At 34.9% G+C, this 23,631-nt stretch overlaps 4 protein-coding genes across 5 annotated transcripts in view; 1 reads left to right on the top strand and 3 right to left on the bottom strand.

Annotated features, from left to right (window-relative positions):
- LOC142976122 (uncharacterized) overlaps positions 1-3,447 on the bottom strand; it is a 145,660-nt gene extending 142,213 nt beyond the window's left edge. Inside the window, exon 1 of one of the 2 annotated variants that reach the window (XM_076119357.1) lies at positions 3,151-3,447. The gene's annotated coding sequence lies outside the window, so the exon portion shown is untranslated. The remainder of the gene's footprint in view (positions 1-3,150) is intronic. The other variant, XM_076119356.1, reaches the window with a different exon arrangement.
- Positions 3,448-10,184: 6,737 nt separating this feature from the next.
- On the top strand, positions 10,185-16,148 carry Pak3 (p21 (RAC1) activated kinase 3). Its single transcript, XM_076119544.1, has 2 exons — positions 10,185-11,062; positions 13,936-16,148. The coding sequence occupies exons 1-2, from the start codon at positions 10,360-10,362 to the stop codon at positions 14,727-14,729; spliced, it is 1,497 nt and encodes a 498-aa protein (XP_075975659.1). The 5' UTR covers positions 10,185-10,359; the 3' UTR covers positions 14,730-16,148.
- A 2,113-nt stretch (positions 16,149-18,261) lies between these two features.
- On the bottom strand, positions 18,262-21,169 carry LOC142976255 (methionine synthase reductase-like). Its single transcript, XM_076119545.1, has 5 exons — positions 20,729-21,169; positions 20,409-20,555; positions 19,926-20,162; positions 19,141-19,842; positions 18,262-18,603 (listed from the first exon to the last, which is right to left on the bottom strand). Exons 1-5 carry the CDS (start codon positions 20,840-20,842, stop codon positions 18,388-18,390), a joined length of 1,416 nt encoding a protein of 471 aa, XP_075975660.1. The 5' UTR covers positions 20,843-21,169; the 3' UTR covers positions 18,262-18,387.
- Positions 21,170-21,304: 135 nt separating this feature from the next.
- Positions 21,305-23,509, bottom strand: LOC142976256 (uncharacterized). Its single transcript, XM_076119546.1, has 10 exons — positions 23,393-23,509; positions 23,289-23,325; positions 23,141-23,175; positions 23,031-23,051; positions 22,795-22,953; positions 22,534-22,714; positions 22,167-22,417; positions 21,920-22,078; positions 21,665-21,782; positions 21,305-21,447 (listed from the first exon to the last, which is right to left on the bottom strand). The coding sequence occupies exons 1-10, from the start codon at positions 23,438-23,440 to the stop codon at positions 21,401-21,403; spliced, it is 1,056 nt and encodes a 351-aa protein (XP_075975661.1). The 5' UTR covers positions 23,441-23,509; the 3' UTR covers positions 21,305-21,400.
- Between the last annotated feature and the right edge of the window lie 122 nt (positions 23,510-23,631).

Genomic DNA, 23,631 nt, shown 5'->3' with positions numbered 1-23,631 from the left:
CTAGCTATAAAAAGACATGCTGAACTAAATTCACTCAATTTGTACTTTTTTTATAAAACAGGTGGTACAGAGGTATCTTGAAAAAATCACTACTTTTTACAGTTATGTTATCACAAAAGTTAGCGTGTTTTTTCTGACATACAAACTTTTTACGCAAAACCAGCGTTCACGCACATTTAACTGCACGACAAGAATAATTCTTAGTCGGCAATAAATCGCGAGATTAAAAGCAGGTCGCCATCTATTCTACAATACTGAACATTGTTTACTTATGATTCTAAGATTAACTCTAGTTTCACGGACGTGTTTTATTTCTTTGTAGGAATGTGAAACTTCGAGGAGATAGCCGAGACAGGTTACAGTAACTTAACATGAAATCTTGCCAACCTTCTCAAATACTAGGAATACTTATGTAATCATCCTTATTGGTCTGTTTTGAAATATTGCAGATGATTAGGATAGAGTACAGAGAGGTAGAATTAGTGCACTCAGGAATAAGTCCGAACGAAATACGGTAAATACATTTTTATTTTCCTAATCTTTGGATAGTCCGATCTGATCTCATCTGGGTTTGGAGGTGATGGACTGAATTGTGGACTGAAATAAGGTACGGTAGAGCAACAAATAGAAAAAGACGTTATTACAGTCCTATTTCAGCAGAGTTTTCGTGTAGTAATAGAGTGTTGCATTGTGATACTTGTTAGACTTTTGTGTACTAACGTTATCTAAAATTCATTTCCAGTCATCTTGTGTAGATACACAATGCAATAAATACGTCTTATAATTATAAATTGCATCACAGTGAAAAGTTAGAAGATTATAATATTTTTACGAATAACACTTCATATTTGTATATAATAAACACAAGAAATAGTGACGATTTTTATTTATTACAGCTTGAAGGAGGTACAAAATACTATCCTCTATCAATTACCCGTTATAGTGATTAATTTCTAATACTTCCTCTTCAATAAAAACATTATTGCTTAGAGGAAAAACAGCGGAGTAAGACACTAATGAGCTCAAGACCGGACGGAACAGAACCGGCGCGGCGCACCTTAACAACCGGACCGGCAGCGCCCGGAGCCCCGACGCAATCACCAGTCGCTATTTAAATTACATGCGAGTTTGTTACCGCATGCTTGTAAATAACTTGATAGTTTATCATACCGCTTATGATTGATTTTAGCCGCGACACTCCACAGACTTTTTGGTTTTTTTGCGACGCGGCGACGACCTAAAGTCTGGTAGTTTATACAGAAATAAATTCCGCTGTCGTTACTATATTACGGGAAAATTAAAGTGCGCAATGAAAATAGCCCACTCTTATTTTACCTTGCATTCTAGTACAGACAGGCGTAAAGTTACTAAAAATCTCGGCTTTAATTGGTCTATAAGTATGTGTTACCTAAATGATCTAAAATACTACTACAAGAAAGTATAACACTTATTTTAGTAAATAACAAAAATATCTAACTCATTAAAATACAATCAATTGTCTCATCAATAGTGACAATAACTCAATTCTTTTAAACGGTAGAGCATTCTCTATACTGCGTTAAAGACGTTAAAAACTATTGACATTGCCGTAATATCACGCTATGGTTAGCACGAGAAGTGAATTATATGATTAATGGCTGCATGGCTGCATAAATCATTAACACATCGACAAAAAAGTATTTATAAACAGCTAAGTTGTGAGAACACACGGTTAACTCTACATGAAGTTATCATGCGATTGTGTGCAATTGCAACTTGAAAATGTTGTTATTTTTAGTTATTGTATCAATTAACTCTTTTTTATTATTTTTTTAACTCTAAAGATCCAGCATCTAACAAAAAATTATTTAATTTCATGATTTATCCATTAGTAAGTATATTATCCAAGAAGCATTTTTGTTTTATTAGTTTAAGCATGCCCAAAGCAAACGATTATAACTGCCGTTAATTAAAATTATGAAATTTTAAATTGTTGTACAACTAACGATCTTCCTATAATTCACAGAAATAATGTGTTTATTTTAAGAAAAATAAATCATCATTCCTTTTTATGATACTTAAGTATATTTATTTCAGTGAAAACAAAGTGATGCACTCTTTTCTGCGTTCGGAAATAGATTGAAAAACACAACAGATGTAATCATGTCAATGTCTTTCTGTCGTGATGTCACATTGCGGTTTCACGACGCACGACAGATAATATCTTATTACGCTGTCGGTATTTTATAAAATATTAGTTCGTATTTACTCAATTTTATTTAAAACTAACATACCTACTTCATGATTTATTATTGCACTAGATTTTTTACATTTTATGAACAACATTAACTCCTCCTTTCTTCATAATAATGACGAAACAATACACGCAACAACAACAAAAAAGGAACAGCCGTTCCAATTTTGAAAAAGTTATGTTGGGCTCTAACCAGTGTTGTTACTTTTTTAAAAGAAAATATACCCCGACTATCGATTACCTATAATAATAACTAAACTAATAAAAACGTAGTTTTATGAGAAAGTAAATATTTCAAACGTCAAGGAGACCAAATGAGTAAATGTTCGGGAGGGGTCGTTACCCTAGGGTTTCAAGTCACGCGATCGCCCGTTAGGACTACTTTCTATAAAACTTCGCTTGAATCCTTTAAGCTAAATTAATTTCATCAATATAATGAATAGTTTTAGTTCAACTGAAACCCTCTCTTCCAGTTTCCCAATAACTAGATAACAGCCGATTATTTATTTTATCATATTGCCAGTCAAGCGACTCGACTATCTGATCAATTTAAAGCCGGCCAGCCATGTTCAACATTAACCATATTGACTTTATTATGAGGTCTTTGCCCAGTGGCACATTGATCGGCCTCTACGTGCATGTACACTGTACTTGGTTCTTCGAATCTAATGAAAATTCAATTAACTATTACAGAATCATCACTAATACTCGTAGTAGCTACCTATTGATAATTACTACACGAATAAATCAATAGAAAAAATAATTCAAGTTCTTGCGCAATCACAAGTTCTGATTGAATTGTCATAACACTTTATTTAGAAACTTCAAAACTCCTGAAAAAGTTTGAGCGTTGTTGCCGGCAATAGACCAAATCCTCAAAAAATAAATAGACTTAAGTAACCAAAATAAAAATATACCTTTTACAAAAGAATCCACGGTATATCCTCAAAAATGCACCATAAACATTTTCACCCCGTTTGTCCAAAAACACAATTTAAATTCGGAACATCGAATCAACGAATCGAATCGCGTTTCGTCGTTTCCCGCTCGAAATATCATAAAAAAATAAAAAACAAAAATGGCGCGGATTTGGTATCACGTGCTAATATAAATTTGGTTTACATGTGTATAATAGTTATATTTATTTATAAATAGGGGTTTGTATGTCGCGGTGGGAAACGACAGGCGGACCGCACGGAGTGGACGTCGAGACTGGCGTTTCAGTGGGCGGTGACCGCCCAGCCGCCGGCTGTGACGCTGGCGCACGCGTCATGCAATAGTGAAACAATTTGACAATACTCTCGGAAACGCACTGAAAAAGATGCGCCTGAGGTGATGACCTTTCTAAATTACTACGATTAAAACGCCCTGAGCTACAGGCGATTGTTTTGTTCAGTTTAGAAGCGAACGTGTCTGTCTATCTTTAAATGCGTCATTTGAAATGAGAAGGATAAGTGTTTATTTTGTTTGTTGTGATGTTTCCATGCCGCACCGACTGATAACAGCCCACAATCTTTTCAATTGAAGAGATGAAGATTGAACCTATTTGACAGGGTCTTCTTTCTAAATAAAATCAGTAATCCATCAAATGGAATTTCTTTTTATTTAGTGCTGGACCTATCTGGATAACAAGATGAAATTTTGGAGAATGGAGCATACATTTAGCAGATGATTATGTGTAGCAAAAGACTTTGTAAACGAAAAGTAAAAATAAAAACAGAAACTTGTCGTTATCCGTCTTAGGATTCCTTACAAATGCTGTCCAATCCAGTGTTCGTAACCAAATCTTTTCGACCATGCTTTTATTATGAAGATAAGGAATCCGTACAACAGCCAATTAAACACAGTTAAACATCTAAAACCGCCGATCTAATCAATGAGTCACGCGAATTCCGGCCACCACAGCCCGGCTAGGTGTGAAATCGCAATTATGTGTGAACCCATACTTTTTCCCACTTTATGTAGAGGTTTAACACTTCCCAGCATACACTGTGTACTTATGTTGTATATTTTATGTTTGTAATGCGTAAGACTGGTATATTATAACTTTATCTGTTTATGGCTGAGAAGACATTGTGTTGGTTAAGCAGGAAGAGTGATAAAAAGGTCTAGATTTCTTATATTGCAGCTGTAAGTCAGCCGTGTTGATCTGCACCTATGTGTTTATGGGTATACTATGCGCTCTGATTTTACTAAAATATCAGTTTTATAAAATAATTATTTTTGAAAATAATAATTGAGTTTTCGAATTCACACAAAAAAACTTCATCGTCATTTCCTTCCGCTAATAAAACAATCATCAGTTTATTAATAAACACAATTACTTTACAAAAAGAACTTTGATAGTTTGTTCAAATATGTAGATTAATGTTATATGCACATTTTTTTCCAGACAGGATATTGTGTGTACCTAAGATCTAGATAACTCGTCACGACAATAATGATAAAACTCTCACATTATTATCTAATATGTCAGATTATAAAAAGATGGCGATGCTCTTAATAATGCACGAGTGCGGATAAACCGCGATATTTACAAAAATATCACATCAATCATATGGATTTATTAATTAGAAAGTATTATTAACATTTTTTCCTATTAGTCATATTATGTACTTTTCTGGAGAAGCAAAAACATAAATATTTAGGCTATAAGTATCCAGTTTTGGTGACGTATTTCAAAATTACGGACTCTACGTAGAGTTTAGTCCAATAGTCACAGTACAAAGTGTGTTATCCTTATTTATGCGATATTTAACGAAATTACAGTCCAACTTACATATTTTATCATAAGTATTCTCGTTATAAGCCATGATGCTTGCAATTATTCAAATAGTCTGGCCATTTGAATATAATATGACCAAATTTAAACGCTAGACTTCCCAACCGGCAATTTTACCGTTGCACTTCATATTGCTATTTCAATTAAAACATTACAACAAAACAAACATATTAAATTAGAAAATAACGGTACTTGTTTGAATGAAATTGAGCTCATTGCATACATCCTAAATTCTTACATTTCAAACAAAATATACACCTCAAATATGTTTAGACTGTATGGTCCGATATCACACAAAAAAAAACTAATATTTGTGCTTCGAGCGTGCGTGTATTCTTGGCGCGTTCACGCATAGCGCTATACATTTTCATCAGTACAACTAGCGATGAGCGAATTCAAAAGCTATTGACCTAAAAATAACACAGAGTCAGCTTCAGAAAGAATTGTTTACTATACCGTCTCTGTTCACTGAAGCTTTGACTTTACTACGCAGATGTACACAAATTGTGTAAGTTTGGAAATAGTGATGTTCGACTTTCCATCGATAAACATGATCGATAGAAAGTCTTATGAACAGTCTCTGAGAGTCTCTGACCAAGAGATGATGTCGAGAAATCATTCGCATTCATTGACCACCAGACGGTGTTGTTAATTTTTTTATACAAATCATTTAGATACACATACGGTAGCTAGTTTTAACCATGCTGTGCTGCTATACTAATGCATCTCATCAAAAAGCCAATCAGTCGAGACGTATAACAACATTACTCCGTCAAAACTTTTCGAAATCAGGCATAGTAGTGGAAATGGGTTGTTTTAAACGTTCCCGTAACTCCTAAGAATAAAGAGTGCTTGTCTAAATTGCAATGATTGACATAAATAGGAAGAAATGTATGCTCTACAATGAATAGAGAAAAGCTGTTAATGATAATATAAAAATTAGCCAGATGCCTTGTACCAAACGGACTCTACAATAGATTTTCTGTGAATGAAAACGCAGTCTAGTAAAGTACCTACAACCACATACATAATAGTGAGTATCTGCATCAAAGTAACACGGTTACAGCCAATGACAGTGTTTATTAATCACAATTACGTGTATATCAGTTACACGATACACTTAATATCTGTTACATTATAATGAAACGTGTGGTAGCGTCCTTTGTACGAACAATATTCTCTTGCACGCAAGTGTTGGGTTACTTTAAATCCCTTAGTACTCGAAATGAGATTACGACGTTATTATTTGTTAGTTGTTTTAACACAATATTAAGGCTAACGTAAAGTCTAGTACGCTCATAAAGTCATGAGTTGCGAGCCTTTATTTAGAATGACTTATCGCCAATTACTTGGCCTGTTTAAAGTACTGCACTGTTAGGAATAAAGACTTAGAAACTATTTTTAGTGAAATTGATTGGACTGATTTGAACTAAGTACTTTGAATTGTGGACTGATGGGCCTAGAAGTGCGTAGTAATTAATGAGTTTTCTTCTTGTACCGTGTATCCCGTCCCGTATTTAATAACTAAGAAATTGTCAGGTAGCTGTCAGGTCAAGTGTCGATAAAAATATATACCGATATATTTTACCTATTTAATTCAAAGTCAATTGAAATTTGATATCGACTATCGACAACCAGGCCCAATTCGGCCGACTCTTTCAAAAATTAAAAACAAACACTGAAGGATTACAACCAATTTCCAATCGACTTTGAAATGTTGTAAAATAGACGTTAAGATGATAGCATTAAAGCCTTTTAACGGGCAATCAAAGATTACTTCCGTAAAAGCTCGTACAAAGCAATTAACTCGGGATCGACGGCTAGGTGATATTAAACAGATATCGGTTTGATAAGCAAGGCTTACAGGTGCAATTACGCATATATTTATAAACAACTAGCTTATTTGCGTAGCAACTGCATATAAATGCATTTTTACTCTGCTTTAGAAAATAAATATGACCGAAAGACTTCACCACCAACCACCACCAGGCACCAACATCAAATTACGCATTTTTTCAATAAAGGTAGGTAGCGAGGTAGCGACTAAAGACCTACTTGCTACGATCCCTATTCCTTATTTTGCTTCATTCACAACTATACATTTTACAAATTCACAACTATATAAAAATACTAATACTATGTACCACCATTCCTGGTTTAGTTCTAATGGTTAAAACGACTATACCAAACTCTACATGTGGCATGTATGTATACCTTCATAGACCGCCATCTCTCGGCAATGTGAAAAGTTTTAGCCAATCTATTTCAGCTATCAATTAGTATACTTCCACTGCTTCATATAGAACATTACTATTATTTCGTTAATCTCAACATTTGACTATCAGCTAGTTTTTTTTTGATCAGACAAACAGGAAATATAACAAACTAAAATGCACATAATATTAGTAACACATTTCAATGATAGTACTATTATTACAAAACAATAAACGCCCTTTTATCCCTGTTACATATATATAAATACATCACCATTACGTCTTCTACGTCATACTACCATAATTACATTTTAATGTACGAGCATATGGTCTCCTATGGCATTGGCCTGGCAATCTGTAGAAAAAAGTATTACAGAAATTCAGTAAGTAACTAAGTTTATCGTAGCAAACCAGTTACAAATTGACTGGAAATTTCATAATTGAAGAATTACTATTAAACGTGGGCAATATTCATATCCAAAACAGAATCCGCTTTTGCTCATTTTATAAGTGTGAAGAAAAACATAAGTACTTATTTAAATAGATCTTTATATCATTACCCGCGTGGTTATGGAATAGAACTATAGTTTAGTACAGATACAGAAAGTCAGCCCTATTCATAGACCACGTTTCTCATGAAGGAAGGTCGGAACACTCGGAAACAGCGATACAAATAGAAAGATCCGCTCTCAAGTTTATTGCGCATAAAATATTGCGCTTAGCTCAATACCAGTTAGTGGAATTTAAGCTGTTTACAGCTAGTTGTTAACTCGAGCTAAATTGAACTTATCATTGGCCATTGACCCTCCAGATGCGTCTTTTGCTCAGATTCACTCATGCAATTTAGCGCCAATTGTTAAGAACACTTAAAATGATATAAAGGACAGTTAAAGGATGACTTTAAATCATGCGGTATCCTTTGCGACCAACGAAGGATTATATGTTATGATGTGGTTTATTCAATCCATCATTTCAAAAAAGGTTGGTGCTCTACATTTAGAGCCATGCCCTGTGTTGTTACTACATGAGGTCTGAGGGTGCGTCCACATCTGGCGAACGTGCCGCGAATGTGCAGCTCGCAAGCCGTTTGCGAGCTGCGCGCGTGCAGTCACGGCAATAGTTTGGTGCGCCTCTTTAGCGCAACTCATACAAGGCTCGTATAAAGGCGTGCGCGCGGCGCGCGATCTGCGCGTACTCAATCCTCGCGCTTACAGTTCCATTTACTGGCTCAGTACTTTCGAAGATGTCGGACGACACTAGTGCTTTTAATATAATTGCTGCATCATTAGCTATTATATTACTGATAAAAAGGAAAAAAAAGAGACAACGGCGTTGGCGGGTAAGTTAGGGGTGCGGGGATTGAGACGCGGGTGGAAGGAAGACGCGAGCCGCTAGCGCGCCGCCCGCGCGCTGATCGCGTACGGCGCTTAGGTTGCGCGTGAACTGCGCGCGGGCGGCGCAGGAGCGGCGCTCGAACAAAATTGTACGCGCGCAGCTCGCAAACGGCTCGCGAGCTGCACATTCGCGGCACATTCGCCAGATGTGGACGCACCCTAACTTAACTAAACTTTTTGTATCAAAAAAATATTAATCAGTAAAAAATTACAATGGTTCACCCTCAATCATGCAGAAGAGACGGCAATAATATAACTCTATTCTGATAGATAGATTAAGATAGATTTATGTAGGTAGGTACATAAATCCTTCTTAATAAATGTCTACTGATTTCTACCTACACTCTCACTACAGTCACGTAGAATAAAAACAGGCCTATATAACGGGCATAATATCGAACGAAAGCATTTACGACATTTTAATAACAAGTTTCTATTAATTACCTAACTATAATCCTGTTTATAGACTTTATCCACTTAAACTTTTTTGTTGTGATACGATGAAACGCTTAACTATTATTATACGAGCCTTTTTTCATAGGAGTATTAGGGTCACTTGGTTAAATAATAACACTCGTTTGTAATGAAGAGCCAGCTTGAAGCCAGTGAAGCTGCAAATCAACTTCGGCAAATGTTCCAGAAGCTATTAACCTGTAAGCTAGAAGGCGATTAAGGATTTTAGTGACCGTATCTACAACACAAAACTCAGCCGATATTATCTGTTTGGTCTAATATGTAGTACAAACAAGAAACAATTATAGTAGGTGCCTAGTTTCATAGACGTACGTAAATATATATTTTTTTTTAATATGTAATGTAGGAACATCTCTGAGATAAAAGTTATTTATTATCACTATAAATGATTTGGGCGCTTGAGCTTGTGGTCCTTGGTTCGAGTCCGGGTTCTAACTGCGTTACCAGAGTTATCTATTTGTTACCTATTAATTTTATAGATATTGTCAACAGTATATTTAACGGTTACTTAACGCCTAGTGTGCAAAATAAGTATCAACTTACAGGTAAAATATAATTTTATGTTGCACTGTATCTACGTAGGTATAACTTCTAGTTTAAATAACGTGATTTATTTTATTTGTTTCTGTAATAAGTACACCCCGTCCAATTGGCTTAAACTTTTATCATCCTTATTGGATTGATTGATAAACAATATCAATCGACGTTATCAATTTATTCAAATGGTGTTAAAGATTCAATTTTAGTATTCACGGATGGACAATGAATCATCTGAATTCCTATTTATCAGCAACGACCCGACGATACTCCAAGCCTGCCAATGTAAAAATGTGCGATCATAACGTTTCTTTACACGCAGTCCCAGGACAACAAATACGATTTTCTTTGTAATTCAGAATAAAACAATTGAATATACGTACTTCTTGAAAACAAAACAATGGGCAAAAATCAAAAAATTGTTTTAGATTAATGGGGCTTAGTTTAGAATACGACTAAATATAACATTTAAGGTTATAAACTTGCGTGGAACTGAACACATGATATTTTCTCTCCATTTTTCTTTGCGATCTTTTGTCACATTTGACAGATGATAAAGTGGCTGCCGTCCTATGGTACGATCCGTCCGTGTAAAGCCACTCCTATCTTAACAAAACTTTATTCCGCCTTTGCTAATAAGTGTCTTACGAGCAATGTAGGTTTGTGTTTTATGTGCGTGACAGTGATATGGGCTAGTTGTTATTAGACAGACAATAATCAAGCAAAATGAGTGGGCGGTCGGGCCGTGGTGTGTTTGGGAAACTCTTCTCCAAAAAGCAACATAGGGAAAGGGAAGAGCGTGCTACTGACATTGGTATGCCAACAAATGTACAACAACATATACATGTTAGCAAGAACTCTGAGACGGGTATGTTGGAGGGATTGCCTAACTCCTGGTTGAGATTGTTGAATACGCAAATCACGCCCGCCGAGCAAAATGAGAACCCTGACGCGGCCATCCAGGCCGTTAAGTTCCACATGTACACAATCAAAAAGGAGAAGGCACCCGATGAGCCCTTCAAACCATTCCTCACGCAAGAAGCAATTACAGAGGAAAATATGGAAATTGAGAAGTTACTAGACCATAAGAATGCGCATCAGAGTCAAGAATCAGATCTATCTATTGGTCAGAGCAGCGAGGAGGAGGTGAACACTAATGACATATTCTCACAACGGCAGACCATGCCAGCCGCACCAACCAAACATAACCTGAAGAAGAAAGATGCTGTTATGGACTTAACAGCAGTGGTGGAGGACTTAAGTCTTATTGGAAATGAGCCTGAGGAGAGCCCAATCCTGAGGAAGAAAGAGTTACAGTATGCCACCCTCAGTGATGAAGAAATTTATGAAGAATTGAAGAAGATATGTAATAAGGATGACCCTTATGTTAGGTTTGAAAGGATCAAGCAGCTTGGTGCTGGCGCTTCAGGTAATGTATTATTTATAAGCTATTTATGTAATTTTTGTTACTTTGACCCACACCAAAAATAGATATAACTTTAATTAGGCTTGTTAAAGCATGATTTTATAAAATCCTGTTTTATACTTGCCTCATGAGAGTCCTGTACAAAACCTCATGCTTGTATTGCTACTAACTTCACTGCAGTCACAGCCAATGTTGACAAACTCATGAAGTAAATATTTCAGTGCAATGACAATGACCTGAGAGACATTGAACTGATAAACAAATTCAACATTACCCTTGAACTTGCATTACTACCTGAAAATATTGTAAGGAAGTATATCTCTTACAGTTATAATAGAAATAAACATAATACATTATCTTTCTATGAGTCATACACTACAATACACTTAGTAATCAGTCTTGAACAGTTAGCATGAACTTGATGTTCACAAATGAGGTTAAGAACATCATGAAGGTAGTATATTCAATATATTTAACACCTCTGTGATAATAGCACGGTCAATATCTGCTAATATGAACATTACATCTATAGGTACTATATATTGTCTATCTAATCTAATGTAATCTTAAATACAGGCTTTTTCACATAAATAGTGTTGTTGAAAGAATGTAGTAGTTGGAGCAATTTAAAATGAAAATATAATTTCAGTGTATTGACCTCATTTTAGTACCATAGAGGTATGCTTTCTTCAACTTGTAGTAGGTAGGTATATTCATACACTCATTCATAATTAAATTTACCTTAACCCATGATACTTAAGGTATGCACAGTTCTACAGTCTGTACGTAAAACCATGCTGTATACTCAATATGCGTAAATACAAAAACCTCTTTACTATTTCCAAAACAAAATGGCCAACTTTTGTGTTGACAACACAAAGTATTGGCTGCTAATTATGGACTTCTGTTAACCACAACAGATTTAGACATGCCAGTAATATTGGAAATTTGAATAAAAGTATTAAGTCATGTTACTGGCTGGGAAACCACAGTTTAAGTAGTATATAATACACTGAGTACATGTCTTGTGCTGCTATGATTGTAGGTATTTAAAAAAAGGAAGGTTCCTTTGACTTGGAGTCTATAAATTTCTATATGCTAGAATCAAAGGATTAGATATTGATAGTGTATCTTTGGAATATGTTTATAGATTTTATTAGATTAGGGTTAAGATTAAGACGGGGCTGAGATGATCTTTTATGTAAGCCCAAATAAATGCAAAAGTTTTCATGTAAAAGTTTAATAAAAAGACAGACTTTCCCATTTTTAATATTTACATGAATTTGTGTTGGATAGAATCCAAATATTAAAAGCACGAGCATGATGGCTTTAATGACGAGTATGAGTAGTCTAATAAGATACAGCTGATTTCTATCATATACAAGACATATTCATTTTAATATACCTAATGTAAAATCTAATTTAATAAATATTTACGTAATAAAGTCAGGTCAACAACCTTTATAGTTGCTTTAATTTCATTAATGTGTCTACCATATTATTATCATAGTTGCAATTTATTTATGTTGATGTTAACAATCTAACTCTAAGTATTATGAATATATTCAGTCATATTATAAAAAATAAAATAAGGAAAAATGTTGCTCAAGTAGGCAAGTAATTAAACATTTTACTGGGAAATCTATATTTCAACAGTTATATTTTGGCCTTAATAGAATTAAAGAACTCAGTTTCTAAACACATATAAAAACTATGAAATTAATAAAACAAATTTTCATTACAAAAGTGTGATGTATAGTAAATAAGGAAAACATTTATATAAATGGTGTGTTCCGCCTGTAAGTCAAAAAGTCAATCTTTTTATACTATGTTTAGTTCATCAATATACATACATACATAAACTCACGCCTTCTTCCTGTAGGAGTAAGCAGACAACATTCATCAGTATAAACCTGGATTATGGGATCTACCGAAATTACTTTAATTTATTGGATTATTTTCTAACCAATTCCCTGCTTACTAAGTAATACTAGGTGCTTATGTGAGCTATGTTTGCATGTTACATACTCTATGGATGTTTACAAGTCATCCATTAGAAAGCTGTCATCATAATTATCAAGTCAATTTTGTACATTATCTGTATATAATTGAACACCTAACAATATGACGTAAAGTTTACCTGTTATTGGTTATTGTTGTTGGTTATTTTACAAACATGATGCTTGGTAATACCAATTTTATGTTGCAATGAATATCTCACTGTAACTATTAATTGCAATGATTAAAGTGTTACAGCAACCTTACAAAACTTTGTTTCTTGATGCAGCCAGTCTTAATTTTTCATATAGTCTTGACTGAGGGTGATGAAGAAAGAATAGGTAGAGAAAAAAAATTAAGATTAGGGTGGTTTTTTGACTAAGTTACTGCTAACATTCTCCACCTATGTGTGTAACTAAATAAGATAGCATAGAAGTTTGGAAAGGTTTCATGAATTTTCACAGCATATATTAATCGCTCTTTATCAAGCTCACATTATGCAAATCATATGTCATACAAAACATTTGTATAACAGAAATATTTTCGTCATAATCTTATCTGTTTGCCTCTGTAGTTGAAGTGATTATATGGATAGTACAACAATTACTATTGCAGTGAATGTTTCGTAACCACGTTAAAGACTAACTCACACCAAACACAAGGACTTTCCTTTGATTATAAAATTCAAAAGGAGGAGGCTATTGTATCATTTACCTACCTGTGATAAAAACGTGTCATATTTCTACACACATTCTGTCATTACGAAATACCGATTACGCAACAAAAATAATTGTGCTTAGGCATTTTGTAAGAACACTTCACACATTCCAACAAATTGAAAGCCAAAAGCTAATTCAGTTCATGTGTCTTGTCCTCAGGTGTGGTGTTCGTCGCTATTGATAGTAAGGACAACTCTAAAGTGGCGATCAAGGACATAGACCTAACTAAACAGAGCAAGAAGGAACTAATACTCAACGAAATCAATGTATTAAAAGGTTTCAACCACAAAAATCTGGTCAATTTCCTCGATGCGTTCCTTAGTTACGAACATCTCTGGGTCGCCATGGAACTCCTCGATGGCGGCTCTCTGAATTACGTCGTCACTGAAGTCGTAATGAGAGAAGGCCAGATTGCTGCTGTGTGCCGTGAGACGTTACAAGCTATTGCGTTCCTACACTCCAAAGGTACAATTCATAGGGACATCAAATCAGACAACGTCCTACTTGGTATGGACGGCACTGTCAAAGTAACCGACTTCGGTTTCTGCGCGAATATTGTAGGCGACGAGAAACGGCAGACAATGGTGGGCACACCGTACTGGATGGCACCAGAGGTAGTGACAAGAAAGCAATATGGAAAGAAAGTTGACGTATGGTCACTAGGTATAATGGCCATCGAAATGATTGAAGGAGAACCGCCGTACATGAAAGAATCACCGCTAAGAGCTTTATATCTGATCGCCGCGGTGGGACGTCCTAAAATCCCAAGGTGGGAGAAATTGTCACTGGACTTCCAAGACTTCCTGGACAAGTGCCTTCAAGTAGATGTAGATTTACGGGCAGCAGCTGACGAGCTACTGAGACACCCGTTCCTAGACTGTGCCATGGAGCTGCGCACTCTGACGCCGCTCATCAAGGCCGCACAGAAGATTCATCACAAGAACTACGACTGAGACTGGTAATATCTTCCATTCCCCTTTAACGTCTATATTCCACTTTTGTAGGCTTTTTACAATTTTGTATGTTCTTTACGGATGTATTGTGGTGCCAAGTTTTGCATAGTATTTTACACGATTATGACTGGAATAGGCAATGTTTAATTGCGTATGATATTTTGTAAACAGGGCATTATTTGAAAAGAATTTAAAAGAGTATTTCAAGTACATCGTTGAGACGGACGGAAAGCATTCTGCATTAGCATAGATGTTTATTCATAGGTATTGAGCTACACAATTTGTTGTTAACGCATTTAGCATAAAATCGCAAGATATTTATTTGGACAGCATGCTAGGCGCGTTCGGCTTTTGTCTTATCTTTACACTCGTAGATACCGTGTCTACTACTGATATAGATACTACACATCACACTCCACAGTTTCCTCTAATGATATTTTCGAGGGAATAGACGAATCTTTAATTTTAATGTACAACAAAATGCCATAATTAAAACACGATTTGACCATTACAAATTAGGCTTATTGGGCTAGAAATTAGTTACTTAATAAGAATGTAATCTGTCCAAAATTAAGTATTTTTGTAATTGTAAGTACTACTCAGACTTTTGGAATGCTTTCGACTGATATTGACTAGAAATAGATTTTTGGGATATCTAACAACAGTCAACCTTCACTCTGATCGCTGTAATCAGTTGACACAATAACTTCATGACAATGGAATATGATATGCGTGTCTGATTGATGAAAATATGATATTTCTATACTTTTGTATTTTTATATTATTAATATTGCCGACCTTACAGTGGTCAGAATAGAAAGATGTACAAAAATGGGTTCCACCAAAACATCGGTGCAGAGATAGGCTATTACCAAAAATGTACATAAACGAAACAACTTTTTTACTAGTCGTAATCATTTGCATTGTTATTTTTATAATGTATTTTACTAACTCAACCAAATGCAATAGTTTCAGAAAGCTGCCGTATCACATTCCTTCCGAAATCAATCCATTAAATCGTATTTTATAAAAAGTAACAGTATCATGTAAGATAATACTTCTAAAAATATGTATAAGACTGTATTTCAGTGTTGCATTTTTAATAGTATGTATTAGAATTCATTCCGAAACCGAAAATAATCGTATGAGCACCGTTTATACGTAGAATATTACTAATATGAGCTGGGCTACCACATGTTCGGAAAACACATTCGTGGGAGGAACGTAAGTCCCATCATACTTTCCTCGAAGTGGCCGTGACGTTAGTATATTAGTAAATTGCAATGATCCGACCAATTCGGATAGATTGGATAACTAGACGAACCTCTGTAGTGCGCAAATACTCATCGAGTAACGTAGCTCTGTAAACCCGTATTTCAAGTGGTTTTAACGTGAATTAACAGCTAACTGTGTGTGCGACTGTGACGTACCTTACTGACGTTACGATAGCGTGAGAATTCTAACTAGATCGCGAAGTATTACAGTACTGTAGGTAATGTACCATCATGTTTACAAGAAAACCAAGAAAAATCCCATACCTAGAATAGGTTATCCCTGTAAATTATTACTTACATGTAGGCAAGTTTTATTGATGACCTGAGTGGCGCAACGGTTAAAAGTATTATCACTTACACGGCACGTGTGTGCCTTGCGAACAATTAATTTATTTGTGGGATCCACGGATAGGTCGGAAAGTCCTGGATGTTTTATATTCCCTGGGAAGTAAAGGTACCTACTTAATAAATGTTTGTTCAAAAGTGCCGCAAAAACTTGTGTCTTGTTTAAAATTAGTCAAGCATTTTTCATAGCGTGCAGCGAAGCCGCAATTTATATTTTCGTCATCTATATGTGTCATTGCCAGCTGAATAGCGAGCAGGAAGTCAGTTGACCTGAAAATATGCAGCGGTGCTCAAACGATTAACTCGGAATGTTCCCTTTTAATTATAAAACGATAACGATCGTACAATGATTATAAAACTTGGTTTTGTGGTTAAAAGTTCAGTGCCTGAGTTAAGAAATAGTCTGGTCATGGTAAATAAGGAAATGTTTAGTGCTATAAATAATATGTATGTATTTGCAATTTATACTGTTAGAGTATGTGGTATTTCGTAGGATAGATTTGCTTACAGTGTTCAATTGTTTTTTTTATGCTACACTATGTTATTGTAGAATATTGGCCAGTTATAAGTTATGAATTTATGATGCAACTAAAATGTTTCATTGAAAATATTTTTTGATGTTTTTAAGTATCAACTCAATCATTACAACTCTTTAGGTTTAGACTGCACCATAACAGTCAAACTGCACAGTATTTATTAAAAAAATCATGAATTATTATCTAAGTTTTACATAAAACCTATCTATCAACAACCAACACGTCTTGAAAAATCAAAAAGAAAACAGACCTGTGCAATAAACTGTTCATAAAATGTATTGAGATTCTTTAGTATTATATCAGTATGAAATATATTTTTTATAAGTAAAACTTCCGGTAACGACGAAACTTATGGGAGATATTGATTTTTACATTCTCCGCCATAAGTGCCTGCTTCGTGCGATAGTTAAGGTGTACTTTTTACTGTAGAATAGTTTTTAAGCATTTTCATCGACACAACGAAGAATCGTGTGAACGCTCTGCTAAAATGTTTTATCACAGCTGACAACAGATTATTACGAGACTCATAGTTCCCATGAAACAAATTGTATTATGATAATGGAAGTTTTTGCCTACTGTGGCGCAAAACGTGCACAAAGCAAAGTTAAATATAACTACATGCTGACCACAAGTATGTATTGTGATCCATTGTCGTCAATCCCACGTCTATTTAGTAAATTGCTATCACTTGCAGTGCCGTACGATCGCTCGAACGAAATCTTAAGAAATAGTAGAGCGACTGAAATGATATAAAGATGTTTGGTGAAACGTCACAGGCCTCTGATTCAACACGAAATTAATTGAGAGTGACTCAAGGAGGTCACACTGCGCGACACTGTTCGAAGATGGAGGAAGTTCCTACTCGCTCGACAGACTACGTTCGCGATCGTTCGGTCACTGGGTTTTGTCTTATGATTATTAGATAACTACAGCTTATTCATGTTAAGAAAATAGTGAGTCATGAGTTAATATTGACCTGCCAATTCTTCTCTATGTATCTTGTTTGGATGCGCACGGCGCACCTAATAATTGCTCGGATTTAATTGTGCTCAAGTAAAGTCCTCACAGGTCTAGCGGCACTAATGTTCTTTTATGACTTCACTTATTTTTTTACCTGGATAAACTTTTCCTATTCATCCACTAGCAGAGCACTAAATGTATTGACGCTAGCACGCGATTATTATAAGTTTATATACAAAGGACTTTTTTGAACATTTTATTAATATAATTTGCCTATTAAATTATTTTTGTAAAATACGAGCGACTTTTATTGTTTACAAATACCCTAAAACTACCTCTAAGTCTAGATAAAAATACTAAGCAAAACACGGAAATGGTTTTAGGAAAACATGTAATTTTATCAAATGACACACGTCGTAATAACACAATTATAATGATATTTTATCATTGCGTTCACTAATATCATACAATATTTCTCACTATACAAATAAATAAGAAATAATTTATTTAAAAAGACTATTTTGAACTATTTTTTTATCTTCATCAACTCCACGCATCAACAAAGTATCTTTTGTTCTTCTGTAATTCAGCTATCTTCTTACCAGCTTCTTCCACTGTCATATTATCTTGTTCAACAAATGCCTTTACGAAAACATCCTTTACTTGAGCTGCCATAGTGTTTAAATCACCACAAATGTATACTGTAGCCCCATCATTTATTAACTGGACAAGTTCCACGGCATTATGTGACAATACATCCTGTTAAAATTACAATACAAATTAATTCAGTCATAATAGATGTACTACAATGTTTCCTCAAGTCTAAAAATAACATTTGATTTCTCCAATAAAATGGAAAATAGTTGATGGGTTATCTGGTTAGTGAGTGCATTTACATATACAATTAAATATCTATTTTATTAGGTCAATGGCCATAGGATCATTTACCCCCAGGACTTTCTTTGGAGTATACACACTATATTTTCCAAGTTTGTATGACAGTTTGCTAGACTAATGCTTTAAGTAAAGTATTACAAGTGTGATGTAATGACTCTTAAAAGCTTTGTGTGTGTCACTACACAGATAGTGAATGGGTAAACATTCCTAGTGCAAATGTTGGACATCCCAGCATTAGGGTTGATCCAAACATTACTTCTGATACAATATATTAGTTGGTATTATTCTGGGACCAAACATAGCTCTTATATGGAGAAGTCTATTCATGCCAAATTCAGAGTGATTTCAGGCCCTTATATATTATGACAAATAGTTACATGGTAACACATGTCTACTCACCTGTACATACTGTTTGTTGTCATCTATTCTTGAAAATGCTGTACTTAGCTTATTCAAGATTTCTTTAGATAAAAAATCTTTCAGTTCCTTCTCATAAATAAAATCTAACTCAGGATTCCTGCATCCAAAGAATAACCAGGCTTCACCCAATTTTGTATCAGGTTTGTTTTCCTTTACATATTCTCTTTCTTCTAAGAATCCAATAAATGGAGCTACTCCAGTACCAGGACCAATTAAGATTAAAGGTGTTTGCAAATCTTCTGGCAAAGAGAACATACTCATGTTTTTTCTTAGATATATAGGAACAAGAAAATCATTGTTTTCTTCTTTTGTTAAACTTAAGTTTTGTAATTGATGTTCTAAATTCAACTCATTCAAGATTTTATTTTCTAGCCAGCCAGTTGTCAGTCCTTTCCTGTTATTAACTGTCATTACAGAGAAACAAATTGTCATTGTTACATTATTCTTCAAACCACTGTTTACTATAGAATAAGGCCTTGGCAGTAATCTGGGTAGATTAGCTAATATGACCTCTATGGGTGGTTTACAGGATTTGAAAATGGTAAATATGTCTAAAACACATAATCCTTTGTCTAATATGTGTGCAGTGTAAGCTAATGAACCCTCCTTACTACATAAATATTCCAATATCTTTCTTTCTTTTTCTTCTTTTGTGTGTTTTGATAAAGCTAGAAGGAAAAGCTGAAAAAGGCACAGTCATAAAATAATAATCATAATTATTGGTAAAACATAATTATTACAAAATCACTTGATATAAAAATTACCTTCTTCAAAACACTCCTTAGATCCAAACAATTTGTCAAGATGTATCTGAGAGTAGACTTAACAGGAACATGTGCAGGTATCTTACTTCCCTTTACACTTGCGTCCACAGATAATGTATAGCAGTGATCTGCCTTCAAGGTCAAGTCAAGATGACTAATGATAAAATTCACATCTGACTCATCATTGTGCGGAATCACACCAATTGTGTCACCTGCTTTGAAATTTAAGTTACTTCCCTGGAAATAACAATAAAAACTTATTTTAAAGTGCACAGCTGTGTAAATAATGGCTAATGTTTTGTACTGATACATTCAAGTTTATGGCCATAATTTCTCCAAAAAGTTAAAATCACTGTTATTAAAAAAAATATATAAAAACCGTAAATCATTCTTATGTGAATTGGGTTACTGGCAATCCAGAAAACTATGATGAAATCACTAGATGTTGTTTCTTATTAAATCAAAGTCACTAAAATATTTTACCTTTACATCAAATGTTACTTCATAAACAGCTTTGCAGTCTCCTTCCAGAGAGGTCAAACGCCTTGACTTTGAGATACTGGCATAAAACACATCACTCTCAGCAAAAGGAAGTAGTGGTGGTGATCCATTGTACACTGTGGTCACATTCTGTAAGGTTAAGTAGATATATCACTATAAAATTAAAGCAACATGTAGAGAACTGAATTGAAAGGATGGAAGGACAGGAGTAAATAGCATAAAAATAGAAGAAACTAATCTAAGAAGAAAATAAAATCAAAGCTCCGATAATACTTTGGAAGCAAAGGTGGGTCAAAACTTACGTCATCATTATCAAATTCTATTTTCAAAGAGTTCTGCTTTAACACTGGCAAACTAAAGTGCTGTTCTGCTGGTAAACTTTCTATTATATCTAAGAAATTATTAAGTAAAACCATTTTTGTTTCTTCTAATGTCACTTTGTACCTAGATGCCCCGCAGTAAGATTAAAAGCTCAATTCACACACTGTTTAAATCTTTTACTTCTCACTCGTCTTGTTACAAACGTACAAATTTATTAATTTATAAATTAAAACAACAAATATAGTTCATGGTGCTACAATTCAACATCCATGTGTTATTTTTGTGTCACTGTAATGTCAATGTCAATCAATTGTCAGTGTCAGTTTGACAGTTTTAAAAACATCAGGATATCGGGCATATGACATGTGTATCTGTAGCTTAATTTCTGTGGGCACAGGCGTAGGCCCACGGAATAACTAACACAAGTAGTTATTTCGTGCATAAGCCTGATTGCCTGAAACAGGTTACATTAGCCATAATTTATTTTGTAGCAATATTCATGATTTTGGGGAGGAGGGTGGTTAGATGCAACAGCGGTTTATAAAAAGTTTCAAGCGTGTGTATGTATTCATTTTGTGTATTTAATGTATTTATGTTGGAAAAACAAGTTTATCTTATTTTTTATAGGGTGATACAATATTCTGAAGACATTATCAGTGGTCTCGGCGTGTTTCTTCCTGTGCGTTTTCAAATACTTCATCTATAAAAAAACAATTTTTGTATTATTTGGGTCAGTTCAGGAAGTAAGGCGAAACCATAATAAATTATCGAATAAAACATGTTAGAACTATAAGTTGTCGTCAGACAGACTGATGTTTGGAAATGGTTTTAAACGGTTTTTGTTGTATGTTAAGTAATTTATGCAAAATTAAAAATACCTATTTCAATGTTAGCATTATCTGATAACGGATGCGTACCTGGCAGCACGTAACCTTCTTCTGTGACGTTGTCCTCCAAACAATCTGGACACACAGTAGTTTCGCAGGGATTCTCTGTTGTCGTTGGGAACGCAGGCACCATTTCATCTGGTGGTGGCTGAAACGTATAAAACACTTAAAGACCAACACAGATCACTGACCCGTTAGCATTTATATTAATGACTAGGAAAAATAAGAGCAGTCCATTCCTAGTTAACCCCGAAGTCGTTTCCGTATTTCGTCGTAGGTACTTACTTCAAGACGATATAAATAGGATAGTCGACAAGGATCCCAAGTGGTGCAGAGAGTTGCATTGTGCATCATATCCTTTCGTGGCTCGTCGCCGAAGTAATCGAATGTAATCACAACGTTGTAGTCGATTGCGCATTCATCTAGAAATTCGTGGACACCTATCTGTAAGACAAATAAGTAAGAACCTGCTTATTATCTGATCGACCATCAAATTAAAAAAATATTTCCAAAGGAAGCAAAACCGACCTACCTTAGTTTTATTTCCGCAATCCAGGGTTCCATTCTGGAAATAATTATTTTCTCTTTCTCCGTTTCCAAGGCAAAACATCCAACCTTCGTGGAAAGAATACTCTATTGGCGCGACCTCGGCTTCGATGCACGGGTCCAGTGATACTGGAATGGACTGTTTGCCAAAAGTACACCTCCTCTCATGCATGTTTGCTTGTATTCTGTATGCATCTAGATCTGGCTCAGATCCATGCGGACACTTGTAATAATTTCCTGAAGAGTAAGATTGCATTAGGAATTAATAGGAATGAGTGAGTAACATTTCAGTTAGTCCAGACGATCGAATAATCATAAAAGCATTGAATTTAGCTTTCACAATACGTCCTTACCGTTTTGTATGATATATACAGATTTTTTGGTTGCGCTGATAACTGTTCTAACCGTGAGACCATTACCACCACTCTTGATGTTCTCCATAAGCACCTCTTGCGCTGCTCGCTGCTCGCGGGACCACTTGGCGGCTTCTTCAGCTAAGATCTGGCGGCTTACTTTACCTGCAGATTGGGTTGACTACGAGAAAAAATGTTATATTTACAAGGTGCGTATATAATATTTCACCTGCCATAGAAATTAGTTAGCTCATAATATACCTGCGGTGGGTTCTCCATAATGAGATGTGGTCTTCCCAGCGTGTGTTGCCAGATAAGTTGCGCTGCTACCTTGTACTTAGAGCTGTGGTGTAGAGGCTGAATTTGCAGGATCCCATACCATGCAAGCTCTCTGTACACGCTATCTGGTAGATAGCCGGTCTAAAAGATTTTATGCCACTTTCTTTAGTTAAAGCTTGTAAAGGTATGTATAATTAACCTATAGATGTGATACTTACAGGCATAAAATCCATGTGCCACTGCAAAATAGAAAGTTACAATTTTATTTATTAATCTATGATGAATGATGATCTACGTATCTTTAGATGGGATAAAATTTTGTACATACTTCTTCTTCTAAAGGATCGTTAGATGTTTGTGAATCTGCAAAATAAATAAACTTGAAATAGTCATTTATGAGCACTATTAATTGTTATTGATTTGAATAAGTAGAAGGTAGATATTTAGTGTTAGCAATTTATCGAGTTAAAATTTACCGTCATCGTCACCGCCCTGGCAATAAACTGCAGTAATCTGTAATGATAATACGTTTAGTAGAAGTTCTTGTAAAATTATTTGTATTTTTTGGCAACTTTCTAACCTGCAGGACTATCGTTATAGCAAACTTTAGCTCCAGGTAGTTCGCCATACCTGACTTGACTAAAGTCGCTACTAAACCCAAGAAATATAATAGCTAAATGATTTAAGTCCCGACTACAATGATTCCAATTAATTCGATAAAGAAATCAATTAAATTGAACTATAAAATATCTAATTGGCGCTTAGGTTAAGAAAAGTGCTAACAATTTATAGGTGCAATACTAAGCTACAATTTATATG

This window comes from Anticarsia gemmatalis, chromosome 10 (assembly GCF_050436995.1).
Source record: "Anticarsia gemmatalis isolate Benzon Research Colony breed Stoneville strain chromosome 10, ilAntGemm2 primary, whole genome shotgun sequence".
Classification (NCBI taxonomy): Eukaryota; Metazoa; Arthropoda; class Insecta; order Lepidoptera; family Erebidae; genus Anticarsia; species Anticarsia gemmatalis.
The sequence above is the reverse complement of the archived record's forward strand: the minus strand, read 5'-3'. Positions and strand labels throughout refer to the sequence as shown.

What these genes read in the sequence shown, in the direction of transcription:
- Pak3 (XM_076119544.1), top strand. Translation starts at nt 10,360, where the DNA reads ATGAGTGGGCGGTCGGGCCGTGGTGTGTTTGGGAAACTCTTCTCCAAA. An exon ending in GCTTGGTGCTGGCGCTTCAG is followed by an intron (nt 11,063 to 13,935) that starts GTAATGTATTAT and finishes TCTTGTCCTCAG; the next exon opens with GTGTGGTGTTCGTCGCTATT.
- LOC142976256 (XM_076119546.1), bottom strand. Translation starts at nt 23,440, where the DNA reads ATGGCGAACTACCTGGAGCTAAAGTTTGCTATAACGATAGTCCTGCAG. An exon ending in TTATGGAGAACCCACCGCAG is followed by an intron (nt 22,715 to 22,794) that starts GTATATTATGAG and finishes TTTTTCTCGTAG; the next exon opens with TCAACCCAATCTGCAGGTAA. An exon ending in TGTATATATCATACAAAACG is followed by an intron (nt 22,418 to 22,533) that starts GTAAGGACGTAT and finishes CTTACTCTTCAG; the next exon opens with GAAATTATTACAAGTGTCCG.
- LOC142976255 (XM_076119545.1), bottom strand. Translation starts at nt 20,842, where the DNA reads ATGGTTTTACTTAATAATTTCTTAGATATAATAGAAAGTTTACCAGCA. An exon ending in AAGTAACATTTGATGTAAAG is followed by an intron (nt 20,163 to 20,408) that starts GTAAAATATTTT and finishes TGTTATTTCCAG; the next exon opens with GGAAGTAACTTAAATTTCAA. An exon ending in ACAACAAACAGTATGTACAG is followed by an intron (nt 18,604 to 19,140) that starts GTGAGTAGACAT and finishes TAATTTTAACAG; the next exon opens with GATGTATTGTCACATAATGC.